Genomic DNA, 19666 nt, shown 5'->3' with positions numbered 1-19666 from the left:
ATTAGTTTGGAGAGGGAGGTGACCTCAGCCGCATCCAAGCTTTCAGATCCTGAGGGGCTGTCTTCTCAGAAGCCCAGAGAATTCTGCTTATTGTGTGTCTGATTGGCAGTGTAGGCAGGTTTCAGCTACACTGGGCTGTCATGGCAACCTGATCATCAAATGACACTGTGGCCACAGCAGCCAATGAGGTTCCAGAGCCCTAGGGGTGGGTGGGGCTCGAGCAGCCGGAAGCTGGCGAGGCTCCTTCGCGTATTAATCTTCGGGCTTGGTCTGAGTCATTGCAGAGGAGGGAGAACACTTCATGACCTAATGCCGCACTCCCTAAAGTAGTCTACCTGCCCTGGTCTTACTCAAGGTATTTTGGCACTTACCTGGTGCGGGAAGCACCTGTTTTGTTGGCATGAAGCGGAGTGGTAGAACAAGGAAAGCTTGTGGTGGCATTGGCCCATTTGAGGGTGAGAAGATGCTCTGGGAGGGACTGGACTTGACAGAGTAGGTGAAATCTGATCCCACTGAATTCCACGGGCTTTAGAGTTGCTGTCATTGTTCCCCAATGCTCATTGTTTCAGAGAAGAAACACAAGTAGATCTGGGCCACAAAATTAGGATAAGAGGGCAGAAGGGGAGACCGCCAGGTACAGGGATTTACAGAGCCTGCTGGTGCGAAGCATCAGGACCGAACAGGAGCCCTGCTGCCGTCTTCTTCCTTATTTGTGTTTCTTCATGTGTTCAGAAGCAGTAGCACAAATACATTTGTTGTTGTTGTTTTCAGCTAAGGCTAAGCTTAAACTTGCTCTGGTTACAGCTTTCCCACACACCTGCCACCTTCCAGTTTGAGGTACTGCTTGCAGTAGTTCTCAATGTCAGCCTAACAAGCATTCTTTGGAAACTAATTTTGTGTCTCCTTTTGGCAGCATTGGGTTTGGTTTGGGCGCTGTTAAATGGCTGTTGTAATAAGAGCCAGGTCCTGGTGAGGCTCAGCCCCACCATCTACAGGCTCTGGGGCCTGGTCAACCTCTCCTGGCCTATTTGCTCATCTCAGAAATTAGGGGATGACGCCAGAGCCCCTCTGGCCCTCTATCTGTAAGTCCAGGGATAAAGCATTAACTTTGGACTCTAGGTGCCTGGAGAGGGGCTTACTTGGAAAGAATCCCCAGCCAGTTTCTGTGAAAATGGAGTTCTGCATGACCTGGGAAATTTGGGAGGACAGGTGGTTAAATGCCAATTTAAGTATGTCCAGTGAAGACATTCTATTGGACTTGATCACAGTTGCAAAATAAAAATAAGTTATAGCCCCTTTTAAAAATAACATTGGAATAGAATTAATGTTAACATTGTAAAATAACATCTTGGCAAACACATTCCTGATACCATTGGTCTGTCAAGTAATGAGCTTTGTTATAATCAGGGTAATTCCATTATTTTTTTCTAGAAAATAGTTGAACTTATTTGATTAATGTTTTTAACATATTTATTTATTTATCCTCACCTGAGGATATTTTTTCCATTGCTTTTTAGAGAGAGTGGAAAGGAGGACGGGAGCTAGGGAGGGAGAGAGAGGGGGGTGAGAGAGACACATTGATTGGTTGCTTCCCACAGGCACCAGGGATGGAACCTGCAACCCAGATACGTGCCCTTGACCTGGAATCAAACCGGAGACCCTTCTTTGCGTGGGCTGACACTAATCATTGGAGCATACCAGCCAGGGCTGGTTAACATTTTAATAATTTTTCCTTAGACACTGAATATAGATTTCACTATATATATATAATTGATTTCAGAGGGGAAGAGAGAGATAGAAACATCAATGATGAGAGAGAATCATTGATTGGCTACCTCCTGCACGCCCCACACTGGGGATGGAGCCTGCAACCTGGGCATGTGCCCTTGACCAGAATCGAACCTGGGACCCTTCAGTCTGCAGGCCAACGCTCTGTCCACTGAGCCAAACCAGCCAGGGCACATTTCACTTTTATTTGGTATTGTTTTCAAATCTGTTCTCAGATTTGTCTTGTAAATACATCATAAAATGCAATGATACAAAAAGAAGAAGAACTCCATGGAAATGAACATCTCCAGTCGACAGCTTATTTTTGTCAAAGTATTTGCCATTTTCGAATAACTACAGTCATCATTGAAATGAGATACTTCAACAGATCTGAGTAATTTATTTTTGTTTCAGAAGCAAATGTGAATAAATTAGCGAAGGAACATCAGCATTTTGAAATTCAGCCCTTTTATTTATAAACTAGAGGCCTGATGCACGAAATTTGTGCAAGAGTTGGTCTTCCTTCCCTCTGGCCTCCGGCAGGCACCCGGGACCCAATCTTCCCTCACAGCCCTTAATTAGCATATTATGCTTTTATTATAGATGTGAACCTCATTTAAAATAAAAATAATAATGCATTATTTTGTTGAGGTGGGTGAGATTGAGGCCTTAGAGGCCTGCCAGCCCCCATTCATTCATTCATTCATTCAGGAACTGCTCATATCCAGCACCTGCCAGGGTCAAGGCCAGGGCTTCTTCCCACCAGGAGGCACAAACGTCTGAAACAATAGCCTCCTGCCTTCAAGGATCCCAGCAGTAGAGATAAAAATAACCTCAAACAGAACATTCTGGATTGGACAGCTTAAGAGACAGCTGAGTGTCATGGGACCTAAGTGGGACTGTGGATAGTCCTGACCTGCCTCTGAATAGCTCGTTGGACGCCCTAGTGAGTTGAAGCCAGATCGCTTTCAGAAAGGCAGAAATGTCATGTAAGTTAATAAAATCGGTTTTATGTAATATGCAAGCTTCAACATCTTATTTTAAAATCCTTTTTTCAAGTTCCTCACAAAAAGCTCTTTAGCAAGTTAAAATTCCTTTTACTTTTGTTGATCTCCATTTTTATCCCTCCTGGTGGTGAGATTCGGTCTATATTAGGAAGTGGCACATTGGAGCAGGAGCAAGCGAGACCAGCTTTCGTTTCATCGTTGTGACGAGCTTCCTTCCTCCGCCGCACGCAGCCCTGACACTGTGGGGAAGGATGAGGTGGCGGTTGCAGGCTGGCCTCAGTAGGATCATCCTCAGATAAAAATAAAAGCGGGACTTTGCGGGAGGAGATTTTTCTCTCCTCCCCACCTCCAAGCGGCATTCTAGAGCCGCGTTGCCCAGTAGGACTTTCTGTGATGGTGGACGTGCTAAGTTGAGTGCATGCAGCTATGGATACTTGAGCTGTGGCTATGCCACCAAGAAACTGGATTTTTCATTTCATTTCAACTAATTTAAAGTTTAACAACGTCCATGTTGAACAGCACAGTTAAGTTGGAAAGCTGCAATTACACTAACGCGTCAAGTGTTCCAAGTGAAGCTGGGTTCCGAACACCACCTTACGAGTCTCAGTGAGGCCCTGGCTGACCCCAGATTGATGTTGCTGGGGAGTCCCTTTGCACAACGAACTTGAGTGTCCTCTTCCTGTCCCCATCACGGCAGCGCCTCAGTGCTGTGGGTTCCCCTGGGGAAGCCTGCCGGGGGATGGGTGGGCCCTGAGGCGCTCACATAGCGGAGCGGCCTGGAAAAGGTCCCTGGAGCGGGTCAGAGCTGTGCCTAGATTGCCCTGTAGCCCAGGTGTGGCCACGTCGCGGATGGCTCGGGACCTCGGCCACCCCACGCCCCACTTCTACTCTCACAGCCAAACTGGGCCCGTTGTCAGTGAGCATTGATTTCATCTCTATATCCACTTATTTTTCTGTTGGGAATGATTGGCTACGGGGGAAGGCACTGTATTGTGTGACGTGTTTGGGGACCTTGTGAAAGAACAGGCTGGCGGCTGTTGGTGCGTTTGGAGGGGTCGGCAGCCGGAGGGTGAAGGTTTGTTTGGACTCTGCCTGTCTTGGAAGAGTTAACGCGGTGAGCGGTGAGCGGTGACGCCAGTGCTGATCTTCACGCCGCCTCTTGTGCAATCTAGGCCTCTGTGCTGATTGGCTGTTGGCAGGACTGGAGTGGGCGGGCTTTTTCTCAATTAAGTCAAAGGGCGGGGCTGGAGCAGCCAATGGCAGCCGCGCCCCGGCATATCTTGCGCTAGTTTGCCGGCGGCAGCATTCTCCGTCCTCCGCGCAGCCAGAGCGCTTGGGTGGCAGCTGAACGCGGCTCTCCCCGTCAGCATGCTCTGCCTGTGCCTGTACGTCCCGGTCATCGGCGAGGCTCAGACCGAGTTCCAGTACTTCGAGTCCAAGGGGCTTCCCTCTGAGCTGAAGTCCATCTTCAAACTCAGTGTCTTTATCCCCTCCCAGGAGTTCTCCACCTTCCGCCAGTGGAAGCAGGTGTGTATGGGGGCCGGGAGAGGCAGCGGGCACTTCATCGGTGTTGGCTGAGTGAAGGGATGGGTGCTGGTAGTGGTGACACCCGAGAAACGGGCGAGTTTTTCCCCCGGTTGTCATGTGGCGGCAGCCAGCGACAAGGCTACCTCACAGGCATGACTGGCTTTCACGTGACTTCCGAGGAAGGCTTGAGTTCTAGGGAAGGCACTTGTGGGAGGAATGCAAAGGAATTTCCTTGCCGAGGGGTGGGAGGGGGGCCCTGAGAAGGGAGGTGCGGTCCAGCTGCTGCGGGGCTGTTTCTCTGAGCTGGAGGGAAGAGGCCAGGAGGGCACAGGAGGGAGAGGCAGAGGCTTCTCACTGGAGACCCAGGCTGCAGCTGCAGGCTGTGCCTGGGTGGGACCAGCCAATGTGTGTGGTGAGGGAAGCCTGCCAGATGTCCCTTTGGAGCAAGGAGGCAGCAGAAGCCCTTACCATTTTATAGAGGGGGAAGCAGCCATAGACCGTGGCGATTGCTTGCCTCCTCAAGAGGTACCCCAACTTCTCTGTCAATCCTCTCCCGTGCTGTCCCCAGCACCCATGCTGGCAGAGGAGGTCAGATGGTGTGCAGGGCGTGGGGATTAGCATATCCTGGGAAGGAGACAGAAAGTAGGCCCAGTGGTTCTGAGGTGGGAGCAAGGACTTGGGAGATGATTTTGAAATCAGGGCACCCACCCCAATAAGGCACATGGTTTGCGTTGGTGGCAGAGCAGCCAGATACCAAAGAGCTTCATGCCTACCATTCACCTCCTCCCTAAATGTCATGTAGATTATGTAGATTCTATTTCCGCTCTTGCCGTAAATCTACAGTGACAATCCTATACGTAATTCTTGGCTGAGAGCACAGAAGTCTACAGGAAGTTAGCATAACTTCAGATAGTAGATAAAATACCAGCATTGGTTTCACATCCCAGCCACACCCACTGCGATGTTCCTGGGATCTGCCCAGGCCTCCTCCTAGCACCCGTGGTGGCTGAGCAATCACCAAGAGCCATCAGGTAATTTCAGAGACTGATTGTAATCGTTGGAGAGCGCCAGCTAGCCAGTGATGTGTCAATTTCCAAACCCATTGGTCAAAAGACTTGGAAACCCATATTGGTTTGTGGATAGTGAATGGATTCTCACTAAGACAAGCATGTCAAACTCAAAGGCTAACACGGGCCAATTAAACGAGGCATGCGGCCTGTGGGTCGTGAGTTTGACATGCTTTCACTAAGCATTGGGCAGTACAGGAAGGTGACCATTTTCCCTGGGAGGTTTTTTTTCCTAGTTTGGGGTGTTGCTGGGTTGGGGTGACTCATGTATGTGCTCCACCTTCTTCAGATTAACGCAGCACGATCTCTAGGGAGGTGGCCTTGGCGTCCAACAAACCTGGCTTGAATGCTGCCCGCCACTTCCCTAGCTGTGTGATCTAGGATAGATGACTTAACCTCTCTGAGCTTGATTCCTTCTCTGTAAAGTGGGGAAATGATAGAACCTCCTTCCTAGAGCTGTTTGTGAGGACTCAGCAGGTTACTAGAGGTCATGCTTTTAGCAGGACCCATGGCTTAGAACCTCAGGGTCTCTTCAAGCCTCTTGGGTCACGAAGCTAAGCAGCGCGCTTGTTCAGTACCTGGCTGAGGGAGCTGAGGTTGGTTATATCATCAGTTCCCCCTGAGATCAGAGACTGGCCGTGGCGTCAAGCATATGCCCCAGAATAGTTCCCTGGGGGCTCTTACTGCTTCTCCAGAATTCTCTTGGCCGTATTTGTGGCATGTAGGCATGGGCAGGGGCCAGCTCTGCCTCCTACCTTCACCCTGGCCACCTGCTTGTCCCTGGGCCACTGTCACTGTAGGGAAAAAAGAGCTGGCTGCGGCGTTCCTGGTGGAATCTGGAGCTCCAGGCCTAGCCACACACTTGGGGCAGAGAGCATGTGGCTGAGGCCTGGCGCCAGGGGATAGCGCTGCAGGGGAGCCAAGCAGCTGACCCTGGCGGTACAGCAAGTGGTCTTTAAAACACTTGGAATGAGTACTCACCAAGCCTGTCACTGCTGGCCTCTGCCTGAGGGCCCCTCATGGTGTGTGTGGGGGGGAGCGGGGGGCGGGGGCTTTTTTCTTTGCAAGGTGGGTTCTTGGGCTCTGGGAAGCCTCTGGGTCATTCGGGCCACCTCTGTTCACGGGTTAGCGCAGTTGTTTCCTGGGGACACGGCGTCAACGAGGGACAAGCTGGTGCATGAGCTAAAGGATAAAGCTTTACTTCTGTTCCATAGAAAATTGTACAAGCTGGCGATAAAGACCTTGATGGGCAGCTGGACTTTGAAGAGTTCGTCCATTACCTCCAAGATCACGAGAAGAAACTGAGGCTGGTGTTCAAGAGTTTGGACAAAAAGAATGATGGTGAGCGCTGCCTCCGGAGCCAGTGGCGGCCGCCGTGGGTTCTCCGTGGGCCTGGCTCCCGCTCACGGCCTCTATTGTTGCAGGGCGAATCGACTCTCAGGAGATCGTGCAGTCCCTGCGGGACCTGGGCGTCAAGATATCCGAGCAGCAGGCAGAAAAGATTCTCAAGAGGTGAGAGCTTAGCCCGTCTCTGCGTTTGGCCCACTTCAAACACAGTGTGACGAAAGCAGCGTTCTCGGGCTGACTCTGGTGGCTCTCACTGTGCTAACCCTGTTCTCTGAACTTTGGCTTCTGGTAGTTTGAAAGGATGAATGAGTAACCTTCCCCGGGTTGCTGGTCAGCACTCGTCTGAAGAATCCCTGTTCACCTGGCAGTGTGCCTGTTCACCGTGACCCCAGAGAAGACCAGTGGGGGAGGAGGGGAAGTAGGTGAAAGGCAGCAGGGGGCACCCTTCTCTGCCGGTGGGAAGGGGAGGGGCTCACGCGGCCGCCCTCCACTTAAGGTGGACTTGACGCCATCATCGGATGCGCTGCCCCGAGAGATGGGTCTAAGGTGAGCCGTGGTCCTGGGGGTAGCAGAGCTGCTGCTGTGCCGGGAAGTTGCACAGAAGAGCCCCAGGAGCACTTCCTGTCCTGGCTGGGCCTCTCCCCATCCTGTGCCCACTCCCCGGCTGCTGTGGGGGCGCATCCTCATGCTGTGCTGTGCTGTGCTGTGCGTCTGCCTCAGTGACATCTCCTCGAGCACTTACTTGTATTGTTTCTCCTCTCTCCTCTGCATCCTCCTTTGTCTGTCTGTCAGAATACGAACGGGCCACTTCTGGGGCCCTGTCACCTAGTAAGTATCCGTGTCACCCTGGCGACTGCCTCCCTCCTGAACTTCTGTGCCCAATCAGAATGGGGTTCCTGTGGGTCATGATAGCCCATTTTTGTGCCAAATGAAGTGTGGAGCCACCCTGCCTTTTCTCCTCGGGCAGAGGCACCCTCCGTGGTGTCCTCGGTGGCCGTGTGCCTGCCTTTGGCTCACCGGGAAGGGGACGTGTGGCTGACGGGTGGGGCCTGTTTCCACGTGAGCAACCGTGCGTCCTCTTGCAGCATGGATAAAAACGGCACGATGACCATCGACTGGAACGAGTGGAGAGACTATCACCTCCTGCACCCCGTGGAGAACATCCCCGAGATCATCCTGTACTGGAAGCATTCCACGGTGAGCCCCGTGCCCGGAGCTGGGGCCGTTTCTCCCTGTCCGTTCACGGGTCCCTTTGCCCAGCCTCAGTCCCCATCCCGGGGCGGGGATGGGGGTGGGAGTCTCAGCTTGCCTCCCCTTCAACAGCATGACTGTCCCCTCCTCTGCCAGCCCCACAGAGCCCGCCACATGCCTCCTCCGTTTCCCACACGCCTGCCCACCGGATGGCCTGACCGTTCCCCAAACACAGGGCTCCTGGTGCCCGTCTGTCCCTATGGGCTGCCTATTCCTCAAGGCCCACTTCACCCCTCCCCTGATCGCACTTGCTCTCCCAAAGCCAGTGTGAGCCTTCTGGGCGGGGCTCTCTCCAGGGAACAAATGGCACAGCTGTTAGGTGTCTCCCCCAACTGCCCCATCTTGTGTGCTGTTTCTCTCTGTGACAAAAGAATATGTTCCCACCACCGCACGTATGCTCTTTCGTCTCATCAGAGCTGTCCTCGCTGGTAGTGGCCGCACTGACTCCCTGCCCTCGGGCCTCCTGCATGCGGGATGCGGCCCTCTCTGCTGGTCCTTCCTGAGCACCCGCTCGATTTTAGTCTGATCCACCCCAGGCTGTCAGCTCTGGGAGCGGAGGCCGAGGTGATCCTCCTGGTCAGTCTCCTGCAGTGCCCAGGCCAGGACCTCACCCTCGGGACACCTGGCATCTTTGTTGGGTGAAGTTATGTGGGCTGCTGACCGTGGGTCTGGCCTGCAGCCCAGGTCTGAGCAGAGCTGGCTCTGTCTGACCAGCCAGGATGCCACCCAGAAGAGAGGGTGACGCGCAGGCATTGCACCCCCTCGTATTTGCTGAGGCCTTACATAATGTTCTGCCAGCGCGGTCTGATTACACATCAGGTTGCAAGAGAATTTTCACCCCTGGCTTGATGGGTTCAGTACAGCCAGCCTGGCGATCCTCCACTCAAACGCCTGTGTAAGCTGTTCCTGCAGGAGCTTCCTTCTAGCTGTGCTCTCACGTGGCACACCTGGGCCTCCCGAAGGCCACAGACAGGGACCAGAGCTTTGCCACCTTCGCATGGAGGGGGGAGGGGGACTAGGCTGGTGCATCAGTTTCCTGCCCAGAGTCCTTGGCAATCTACCCCCTGGGTGGCCCCTTCGAGACGGTGGAAGGTTATGGACCTGCTGTCCAGCAGCAGCTTGGCCACACGCGTCAGGGCCTGCTTGTTTGATCTCTTGGTCTTCCCTGCAGATCTTTGATGTGGGAGAGAATCTGACCGTTCCCGATGAGTTCACTGTGGAGGAGAGGCAGACGGGGATGTGGTGGAGACACCTCGTGGCTGGAGGTGGGGCCGGGGCCGTATCCAGAACCTGCACGGCCCCCCTGGACAGACTCAAGGTGCTCATGCAGGTACGCAGGGAAATAGGCCCCAAACCTCTGGTGTCCACCCCTGGGCTGCTTTGGTGGGCTGGTCTCCCCTCCCCTCCCTTGTCTGGGGCCCTCTTTGCACCCATATTTTTTCTCTCCCAATAAATTAGATTGTAATTCTTGCTCAGACAAGGGCAACATTAGATCCAGGCCTGGGCAATGCACGTAGCTGATCTAATTTTATTGGGGGCCCTGAGCCAGGGGTCACATTACAGGGCTGTAATGTGACTGGTAAAGTAGTGAGGATGGGGTGTGGCAGGAACCTTTCTGTAGGACGTCTCGTGTAGGTGTCGCATGGGGGAAGGTGTGAGCAGATGGTCACTTGGCCCCGACACCATTATGGCCAGAGGCCTGACTCCACTAGGACAGAGATAAGCTAGACCAACGTCAGGGGCAGGGTTTCAGCATCAACCTGCACAGCATTCCCTGTTGGACTTTGGCGTCTTCTGAACAGTGGCCAGTCGCTCCCTGTCCCCCTGTTTGTTCTGGCACCTTCCTGCTCAGAGAAGACGTCATCCTCTCCCTCCCCTTTGCCCTCCTGGGCCTGCCTGCATTTGGAGCCTGTTGATGAATAACGTGACTGAAACAGGGAAGAGGAGTGGTTCAGAGAGAAGAGCTCTAGGACTGGAATCTGACCCCATCTAGGCCTGGAGCTGTGTGACCTCGGGCGAGTCACTTGGCCCCAGGACTTCATTGCTCTGAGCCGAAGAGGCTTGAGACACATTGCCTTCCTTGTCAGGATTCTTCACGAATCCCAGGGATGCTGTAGACATTGGAAGCATTTCACTTGGGTGAAATGACACAGTCCTACTGGGTACCTTAAAGTAACCCAGCAGGGGTGGGGCAGTGCGGGAACGGATTGGCTGTGGTTGCATGCGTGTGGAAGCTGATCAAGGGCTCATGGGAGCTCATTATATAATTCTCTGCACTGCTGTACATATTTGAAATCTTTCCATAATAAAAAGCTCAAGCTCGATCTTCTTTTCTTCTAAATCCTTACCCAAGGATGTTTTTATTGCTCTTAGAGCAGAAGAGTGAGAGACGCAAGAGAACATCGATGTGAGAAACATCGGTGGGTTGCCTTCCCTATGCGCCCCAACCAGGGATTGAACCTGCAACCTAGGCACGCACCCTGACCAGGAATCGAACCCGCAACCTTTTGGTACACGGGATGACGCTCCAACCAACTGAGCCGCCCGGCCAGGGCAGTTCAGTTTTTTAAATTTTGAAAAGTGGTCCTTGTGGAGGTGTTCAGCAGTGTTGGCACACATAGGTGTGGCACGGGGAGATGTAGCTGGGCCTGGAATGGCTGTTTGGTTCTCAGGCTCAGTTAGGCTTCAGAATACGAGAGGAAAGAGCCTGCCCGCCCGCCGTGACGGCTGGCCGTGGAGAGAAGGCTGTGTCGGACGGACGATGGCCGAGTTCTCTCTGACCCCGTCCTTCCCGCTCCAGGTCCATGCCTCCCGCAGCAACAACATGTGCATCGTGGGCGGGTTCACCCAGATGATCCGCGAGGGCGGGGCCAGGTCGCTCTGGCGGGGCAACGGCATCAACGTCATCAAAATTGCCCCCGAATCGGCCATCAAGTTCATGGCCTACGAGCAGGTGAGGACCCGCCCCCCAGGTGGTGTTGTCAATTGGCAAGGGCAGCGGAGGGCGGGGGGGGGGGGGGGGGGGCCTGGGTCTGACCCCGTCTCTGCTGCCATTTCCGCTGTGGGCCAGTTCCTTCTATTTCTGGGAAGCGTCAAGTGGGCCAGGGACACCGTGTCTGGGCTAAGTGTGCTGGCTCCGTGAGGAAGGTGGGGCAGGAGGGGCCCTGGTCTCGGGTGTATCAGCTTGTTTGCTCCCTGTTGTAGATCAAGCGTCTTGTTGGGAGTGACCAGGAGACGCTGAGGATTCACGAGAGGCTTGTGGCAGGGTCCTTGGCAGGGGCCATCGCTCAGAGCAGCATCTACCCGATGGAGGTGAGGGCCCTCGGTCCTGGGGCGGACCAAGGTGCAATGGGGCGGGCAGTGCACGTGGGGATGAGGCTGAGGGGTGGGCCGTGCTCACACTCTGTCGCTTCTGTTGGGTTCTGCAGGTTCTGAAGACCCGGATGGCCCTGCGCAAGACAGGCCAGTACTCGGGCATGCTGGACTGTGCCAGGAAGATCCTGGCCAGAGAGGGGATGGCCGCCTTCTACAAAGGCTACGTTCCCAACATGCTGGGCATCATCCCCTACGCTGGGATAGACCTGGCTGTCTACGAGGTGAGGCCCTAGAGGACTCAGGCCCCTGGAACTGGCAGGAGAGATTCAGAAACCCCCTCCTCACACGTCCCCACCTGTTGTCTCCATGCCTGACAACCGCTGGGGATGGTGGGACAGGGACAGCACCAAAGAGCGTCTCATCCTCTCAGACTCATGGCAAGGGTCCCCTGCAGCCTCGAGTTCCGCCCAGGTGCCTGGCAGGCAGATCCCCAGAGCACAGTGCCCTGGGGGCTCACTGGGCCCCAGCAGACTCCAGGCGACAGAAGTCAGTTTCTCTGGGGGTGAGGCCGTGCTGCCTCTGCCTCTGCCTCATCCCCATTCCTGTCTGAGCCAGGAATCCCCAGGGACAGCAGAAACAAAGGCAGGTGGGCCAGGAGCTCAGCCAGCCCAGGCCAAGCGAATCGGGTTACAGTGGCCTCACAGATTCATGTGATGGGGTCCAGTAATGTCGTCACTCTCCCCCCCTCACTCCGGCCTCTCACGGCCTCGCCAGCTCTCGCTGGCACTTTGGCTCATCCCTGCGCCCTTCCCCTTGCAGACACTCAAGAACGCCTGGCTGCAGCGCTATGCCGTGAACAGCGCAGACCCTGGAGTGTTTGTGCTCCTGGCCTGTGGCACCATGTCCAGCACCTGTGGCCAGCTGGCCAGCTACCCACTGGCCCTGGTCAGGACCCGGATGCAGGCCCAAGGTAAGGCTGGTCCTAGGCCGGTCCCCAGGGGCCCATCTCCCTGGGCGGATTGGGATCCAGGGAGGAGCCGGCGAAAGGCCTCTGATGGACGACCTTTCTTATTTCTGCAGCCTCCATTGAGGGCGCTCCAGAGGTGACCATGAGCAGCCTCTTCAAACAGATCCTGCGGACCGAGGGAGCCTTTGGCCTGTACCGGGGGCTGGCCCCCAACTTCATGAAGGTGATCCCAGCCGTGAGCATCAGCTATGTGGTGTACGAGAACCTGAAGATCACCCTGGGCGTGCAGTCTCGGTGACGGGAGGGAGGACAGCCTGCCTGGCGGACTCCTGATCCTGGGCTGCAGCCCCGGGATGTGTAGCCATCTCATTCTGTGAATGTGCCGACACTAAGCTGACTTAAGCCAAGCTGTGAAACCCCTGGGACGCACCGCAGGGAGGGTGGGGGGAGCTGGCAGGCCCACTGGGCTTGTCCTGCTGACCATGGCCCACCCTCGTGTCCATTCCAGGGAAGGCCCGTGGGTATCCCTCGGGTCCAGGGGTCAGCAGGACTCAGGCTGATGCGCAGTAGAGACCGGACGTTTCCTGCAGGGCCTGCCAGACAGCAGGGCTTGGAGGCGGCTTAGTTCTTCCATCTCCTCTTCCCACCCAGACCGTGGGCCACGGGCCCCTGCCCTCTGGCCTGCTGGGCACCTGCCCTGTGCCCACTTCGCCTCTTCCTCACTGCTGTTTGAATATGGTAGGAGGAGGGCCACCAGCCCACTCCCATGCCCGCCTGCTCCTCCCCCTCAGTCCGCGGGGGAAGGTGCTTCCACCTGACCTCACGCCCGGCAAGGTTGTGCAGGGAAAGGAAGGAGCCTGGGAGTGTGCCCACCCCCCCACCCCCGCGCCAATGCATGCAGGGGCAAGGCCCCGCCCCGCCGTTGGCTGCCTGGCACCGGGTGCATGGCTTCCCCGGAGCCCAGAGGCCTCTGCCCTGCGCTGCTGGGGCCTCCTGGTGCTCTGAGCTGCTCCGGCCCTGTTGGGACTGGCACCAGCTCAGACCCAGCTCCCTGTCCCTGCTCTGGCGGAGGCAGTGGGGGTGGGGTAACGGGAGGTTTCTGCCCCGTGTCTGCGTGCCCTGAGAAGGAAAAGGGCTTGAGGGCCTTAATTAGGTATTTTTGAGGAAAGGGTTTTGTTCAGAAAGACAGACTGGACAAATGTGCAAGCCCTGAGCTTCCGGAGGGAAGTCAAAGCGAGTGAAGAGCTTGGCTGATGCATTAAAGTCTGTCCCTGAGGCCCCGGGATTCCTGTCCAATCCCAGCTGGGGCGGTGGGACCAGCCGCACATTCCACTGATGCCACGGATCTCTGCTCCGAGCCTATTTATTTCGTATTTATTTGAACAGAGTCATGTCCTAACTATTTTTATAGATTTGTTTAATTAATAACCTGTCATTTTCAAGTTCATTTTTTATTCATATTTATGTTCATGGTTGATTGTACCTTCCCACACCCAAAAGGTGGGGTGAGGAGAGGACGTAAGAGTGGCCTTCCTGCCACTGCCCACACCGGAGTCACATCTGTCCAAGGACAGGAAAGGGGCCAGGAGCGGAGGGGGGGGCCCTGCTCCCAGAGAGGGTCCTTGGCCTATTGGGGAGACGCGCGTGCACACGGGGAGCCTTAGGACCTGAGTGTTCAGATGGGAAGGGTGGGAGAAACCTCAATTCCGTTGAAGATGGAAGTCCAAACCCTTTTTCGGACCAGGAGGGTCTCTATTTCACCCTTTCTGAATGACAAGGCAGCGAGGTGCCTATCACTGTGAGTTTGGGGGGCTAGAGGAGAGGGTGGCAGCGCCTGCCTCACCTGTGAAGTGGGCTTCTCCGTCGCAGCCCCCGCGCCCCCCGCCCCCGCCCCCGCCGCCTCTGCTCAGTAGTGCTGGTCAACCTGCAGCCTCACAGTTGCACTTTTCATTCTACCAGAATGGCCCGATGGGCGGTTTAAATAGGACGCAAAGATCAATGCAAAAATGACTGTCCTGTATAAACATAGTTCTAACTGGAATTTGTGAAAAAGCAAATTAAGAAGAATTGGGAGTTGTCATTTAAAACAGCCTCTAATAAAGTCGTTTGAAAGCCGATGACAGAGCATGATTTTTCTGATCTGGGCTTGGGTGGTGTGGGGGTGTTCCCATGTTAGAAAATGAGCCCAATTTTTTCATCATAAAAAACAAGAAAGCCAACCCCCCCCCCCCCACGTTTCTCAGAGATGCACCTCCTTTAAAATGTGTGTTCGTTGGATTTGGGGTGCTCTGAGGGCCGCTGGCGGTCCCCCTCAGTCCGCTGACTCGGCCCCTCTCCTGCAGAGCTGGCTGCTCCCTCCTGCTTGGAGCGGCTCCAGCCACCACCTGCTCCCCTCACGGCTGCCCCTCCCCAGCCTCCCAGCCGGTTCCTGGTTCGTGGTTCCTGCCGTCTCCTGCTTGGAGATGTTGGCGGCCCCACCTGGCTTTATTTGCTTTCTGCCTGTCACCCCAGGAGAGGATGAGCCACTGGGGGTGGGGTTGTATTTGCAGCCCTAGGAGAGTGCCCAATGCACAAAGTATTCAATAAAATGCTTATTAAATAACGGTCCACACTCTGACCCCGATAGCCTGGGTGCCATGGGTCGGGACCGTGGCGGGAGGCTGTGGGGGGGCACGGAAGTGGGCTCCCGGGTGAGCTGGCACAGAGCACTCATACGGGGCTGGAGAGTGTCTTGCTCTCCTTGATTTAGCATCTGTTTCCCAATGTGTGTCCACTGGGAGCCTCAGAATGTGGCTTTATTTGGAACTAGAGTTTTGCAAAGTATCCCAGTTAAGATGAGGTCATACCTTAGGGTGGGCCCCCAACCCAGTGACTGGTGTCACAGAAGAGGGAAATTCCGACACAGACGGAGACACCGAGAACACCCCGTGACCACAGGCAGAGGCCGGAGCCGTGCATCGTCAGGAAGGATCCCGCGCTGGCGGCCACGGGCCTGCCGACACCTGCATTTCAGGCTGCAGCTCCTGAGCTATGAGCATGGCTTTCTGTTGTTTTAGGCCCCGACTGGGTGGTGAGTTGTCAATCCTAGGAAACTAATATGCCATTTGCCTCAGCTGTGGTCAGGGTTACAGGCATAAACCATTTCCCAATCATTGGCAAACTGGTGTCCCCTCGCCCCCCAACCCGCTAGCCTCAGTTCTCTCAAGCTCAGAAGTTAACCTTGGGAGCTGCTCTGACGTGGCCGAAGCCCTGAGCCCCACCAAGCCTGCCTCCTGCAGTCGTCTGCTTCATCCCTCCTCCATCCGTCTCCTCGCATGTCCCTTCTCACCGCGCCCTCGCTCAGCTCCCTATTTAAAATGGTAACCTCTTGGCGCTCGCTTCGGCAGCACATAGACTCAAGTCGGAACGATACAGAGATTAGCATGGCCTCTGCTCACGGATGACACGAAAATTCGTGAAGCGTTCCATATTTTTTTAATAATAAAATCAAACCAAATGGTAACCTTTTGGCCCTGCCGGGGTGGCTCAGTGGTTGAGCATCGACCTGTGAACCAGGAGGTCATGGTTCGCATCGCTGGATTCCCAGCCAGGGCACATTCCTGGGTTTCGGGCTCGATCCCCAGTAGGAGGTGTTCAGGAGGCAGCTGATCAATGTTCTTCTCCCTTTCCCTTCCTCTCTCTAAAAAAATAAAATAAAAAACAGTTGTTTCAATGTAACCTGTTCCCGCACCCAACCAGCCCCACGTCCTTTTAGCTTTCTCCCTAGTTGTTCACCACCAGCCCTACTGCTTGCTCTCTCGCTCCTTGGTTTGGCGTCGGCCTCCTCCGTGAGAGCTGGGTGTTGGCTTTCTTCACTGCTGTTCCCAGCAGGTGCTGGGCACCCACTTGGTGCGAATGAGCAGTTACTAGTTGACGGAAACCCATCCAGACGTTTCATGGTGTGGCAGGCAGAATGGCGCCCCCTCCCCAGGGTGTTGAGGGAATTAGGTGGCATGGCCAAGGGCAGTAAGGCTGCAGGTGGAGTTAAGGTTGCTAATCAGCTGACCTTAAAATAGGGGGATGAGCCTGGGTTACCTGAGTGGCCCCGAGGAATCACAAGATCTTTGGGTGCGAGAGGGAGGCGGGAGAGGGCAGAGAGGTGAGGCAAGGGCTCTGCCCAGGTCCCTGGCTTTGAGGACGGAGACGGGGCCACAAGTGCAGGGCTGCAGGCGCCTCTCGGAGCTGGAAAAGGCCAGGCACAGATTCAACCCTGGAGCGTCCAGGAGGAAGGCTGCCCGCTGACACCTGGAGCTGAGCCGAGTGTGCAGGCCTGACCTCCAGGTTTGCCTGTTGGAAAGTCAGCGGAGACAGACTGAGTGGAAATGTCTGGTCCTTAATAAGCAGTTTCATCTGCCAGCTCCCTCCCCTCCAGGATTCCAGACACACATAGTCATTTCCACCGAAATGCTCTTCATTCCAGCCTCCCAGTGAGGCGCCTCACATGGGCCCGGGATCTCTGGCATCTGAAAGGAAGTCCAGCCAGTGGGGTGGCTGGGGGTGGAGGAGCCATGTCAACCTCCTTCCGGAAGCTAGAGGTGAAGGGTCACCTCTAATTCCTGGGAATGACACTTAGGAGCACCAGCTGGGTTAGCCCCTGGCAGTTCTAGGAGGTAATTCCGCCACCATGTCCCTCCCTCCGTGTGCTGCATGCCTGGGGTGAAGGCAGGGGGCTGCACGGGGGCTGGGACGGTGCCATGGCCCACTTCTGGGGACCTTCCCCGAGGGGCCCCTGGCTGCTCTCCCGTGCCAGGCGGCTGCAGAGAACCTGGGGGGTGGGGGGGCACCTGAGTCAATCCTGGCACCGTGGCAGTGGGGTCATGGGCAGATCTCCTGCCCTCTGAGCCTCAGTTTCCTCACGAGCAAGAGGAGCCCAGAACCTTCCTTACAGCTCAGAGGGAAGGACCCCTCCAGGTTCATGCCGGGAAAATGCTGAGCTAGTCAAACCAGCTTTGCTGACTCTGAGGCCATGTTCTCCACCTCCGCTCCTGGCTGGGCTGCCCCATCTGCCCGGTCTGATGGGGCTGGAATGCAGGGGAAGGGTGAGGGGACCGGCAGCCCTGAGCCCGGCCCGCTGCCCAGGTGCGGACCTTGCTCCCTGGCCTCCGGGCGGGCGGACGAGGAAGCTGGAGCAGACCGGCGAGGCCCAGTCCCCGTGGCCGGAGAGGCCGCCAGGGCTGGATGGAAGGGGCAGGGGGGTGACGCAGTAGGGCAGGGAGGAGCCGAGAATGAGGAAACTGAGGCGAGCGAGGCCCGGCCCAGTCCCCCGGGGGAGCCAGATAGACCCAGGCCTCCTGCTCTCGGCTCTTGGCCAGGTAGTGGCCGCAAAGGGATGGCCACTTTTGACCACTTGCTGTCCCCACCAGCTCAGCCCCGTGGCCCAGGAGGCACTTATGTCCCCACGGAGTTTGGAGGCTGAGGAGAGAGGGCGTTGGCCGCGCCAGTACCTGCCAAGGAGCCCCACCCCCTCCCTTTACAGAGGACACTGACCGGGCGGGGCCTGGCCCATCCAGGGTCGGTCGGGGTCAGGCTGCTGTAGCGCAGTGGTTCTCAACCAGGGCTGCACGTTAGAATCACCTGGGAATCTTTTTAAAATCCTGATTTCTGGGGCCTGCATGCTGGGCTTGTGACAGCCTCCTCCATGACCCCAGCCTCTTGCTTCTGCAGTCGAGTCTCCCTCTTCTAAGGACACCTGTGGTTACCTTTGAGGAACAGGCAATTCAGGAAGCTCGCTCCATCTCAAAGTCATGAATTTAATTCCATCTACAAATTCCCTTTTGCCACATGAGATAACTTTCAAGGTTCCAGGGTTAGGACCTGGGTATATTTGGGGGCATTATTCAGGCCACTACAACGCCTGCTCCCTACTAGACACTGCCGCCCAACAAAATCCTTCCCACTCGGCCGGTCACATTAACCAGGGAACAGTCATCCAATGGAACACTGTGGGATGGAATTCTACCCCATCATCAACAATGATGAGGGAGAACAGTGTCTAATCTGAAACAGGTTAACGCTTGAGGAGTTCCTGTGTGATCTGAATTTTTATTCACTAGTAAAATAAAGAAAAACTGCCTGGCTGGTGTGACTCAGTGGTTGAGCATCAACCCAAGAACCAGGAGGTCATGGTTCAATTCCCAGGCAGGGCACATGCCCAGACTGTGGGCTGGAGATGAGCAGAAGGCAGCCCATCGATGCTTCTCTCTCATTATTGATGTTTCTCTCTCTCTCCCTCTCCCTTCCTCTCTGAAATCAATAAAAATATATTTTTAAAAAATAAAAGAAAAACTTATCTAGAGAGAGAGGTGCAGTGTGACACTGTGCTGAAGGTCACACTCCGGAGCCAGGAGGTCCGGTTCACACCCTCCCTCTGCCACTTGCTGTGTGATTCCAGGGAATTCACTTAACCTTTCTGATGCCCCAGTCTCCTCATCTGTAAATATTTGTACCTAACCTACTGCAGAGGGATGTTGTAGGAATTAAATGAGGTAATATGTATGAAGAACTTAAAACAGTGCTTGCCACCAAATTTAACTGTTAGATATATATTACATATAAAATAGTAAATATAGCCCTAGCCATTTGGCTCGGTGGTTAGAGCATCGGCACAAGGACTGAAGGGTCTCGGGTTCGATTCCGGTCAAGCGTGTGTACCTTGGTTGTGGGCTCCATCCCCGGTCCTGGTCAGGGTGCCCTGGTCAGGGTGCATGAGGGAGGCAACCAATCGATATGTCTCTCTCACATTGATGTTTCTCTCTCTCTGTCTCTGCCCCTTCCTTCCACTCTAAAAATCAATGGAAAAAATATCCTTGGGGTGAGGATTAACAACAATAAAAAAAAGCAATAAATAACATAAAATATAAATATATATGTGTGCTCTATGTAGCCTGCATAAAAATTAAGCTAGAAGGCCGTACTCCAAAAAAAATGTTAAGTGGTTATATCTCTGGGTGGTGGGATGGTAACAGTTGGTACATCTTTTTACTTATCTGCCAGTTCTATTTATGTACAGAAAACATTAATTATTTGCATAAATCCAGATGAAATTTAAAAATATAACAATCTAACAAACAAATAAGCAAGCTAGAACCTCCCGATCTCTAAAGCCTGGGCTGTGGCTGGCCCTCCCCAGGGAGCCCTCTGACACCCAGGGAGAAGAACTCTCACTGCTCTCAGGACTCGCTCCCATTTTTGCTCCCTGAAGCTCTTGACCATGAGCTCTGGGAACCTGGCTGGGAACAGAGCAGGGAGTGTGTTCTGAGAACAGACAGCAGACCCCCTGGCTGCATAAAAACGCCTCTCACATGTGGACTCCTGGTGCATTGACTCTGATGGTGCCAACCCCATGGAGGTTAGCTGGCCTCCAAGGGCTTGTTGGAGGA

The 19666-nt window shown here is 54.9% G+C and overlaps 1 protein-coding gene and 1 non-coding gene across 7 annotated transcripts in view; both read left to right on the top strand.

The window, feature by feature from the left end:
* Positions 1 to 14366, top strand: part of SLC25A25 (solute carrier family 25 member 25) — a 34106-nt gene extending 19740 nt beyond the window's left edge. For 2 of the 6 annotated variants that reach the window (XM_036329544.1, XM_036329545.1), the window contains exons 2-11: positions 6583 to 6709; positions 6793 to 6880; positions 7508 to 7543; positions 7801 to 7912; positions 9138 to 9296; positions 10767 to 10919; positions 11171 to 11278; positions 11395 to 11562; positions 12101 to 12251; positions 12362 to 14366. In XM_036329544.1, the coding sequence (XP_036185437.1) occupies positions 6583 to 6709; positions 6793 to 6880; positions 7508 to 7543; positions 7801 to 7912; positions 9138 to 9296; positions 10767 to 10919; positions 11171 to 11278; positions 11395 to 11562; positions 12101 to 12251; positions 12362 to 12546 (1287 nt within the window). In that variant the 3' untranslated portion in view covers positions 12547 to 14366. Of the gene's footprint in view, positions 1 to 4019; positions 4302 to 6582; positions 6710 to 6792; positions 6881 to 7507; positions 7544 to 7800; positions 7913 to 9137; positions 9297 to 10766; positions 10920 to 11170; positions 11279 to 11394; positions 11563 to 12100; positions 12252 to 12361 lie in introns of those variants that run through there. The other 4 variants (XM_036329546.1, XM_036329547.1, XM_036329548.1 and 1 more) reach the window with 3 other exon arrangements.
* A 1252-nt stretch (positions 14367 to 15618) lies between these two features.
* LOC118667857 lies at positions 15619 to 15722 on the top strand. Its single transcript, XR_004971433.1, has one exon. It is a non-coding gene; the product is annotated as a U6 spliceosomal RNA (small nuclear RNA).
* Positions 15723 to 19666: the final 3944 nt, after the last annotated feature.

Source organism: Myotis myotis, unplaced genomic scaffold (genome assembly GCF_014108235.1).
Source record: "Myotis myotis isolate mMyoMyo1 unplaced genomic scaffold, mMyoMyo1.p scaffold_m19_p_12, whole genome shotgun sequence".
Classification (NCBI taxonomy): Eukaryota; Metazoa; Chordata; class Mammalia; order Chiroptera; family Vespertilionidae; genus Myotis; species Myotis myotis.
This window is presented reverse-complemented; position numbering and strand designations above follow the sequence as displayed.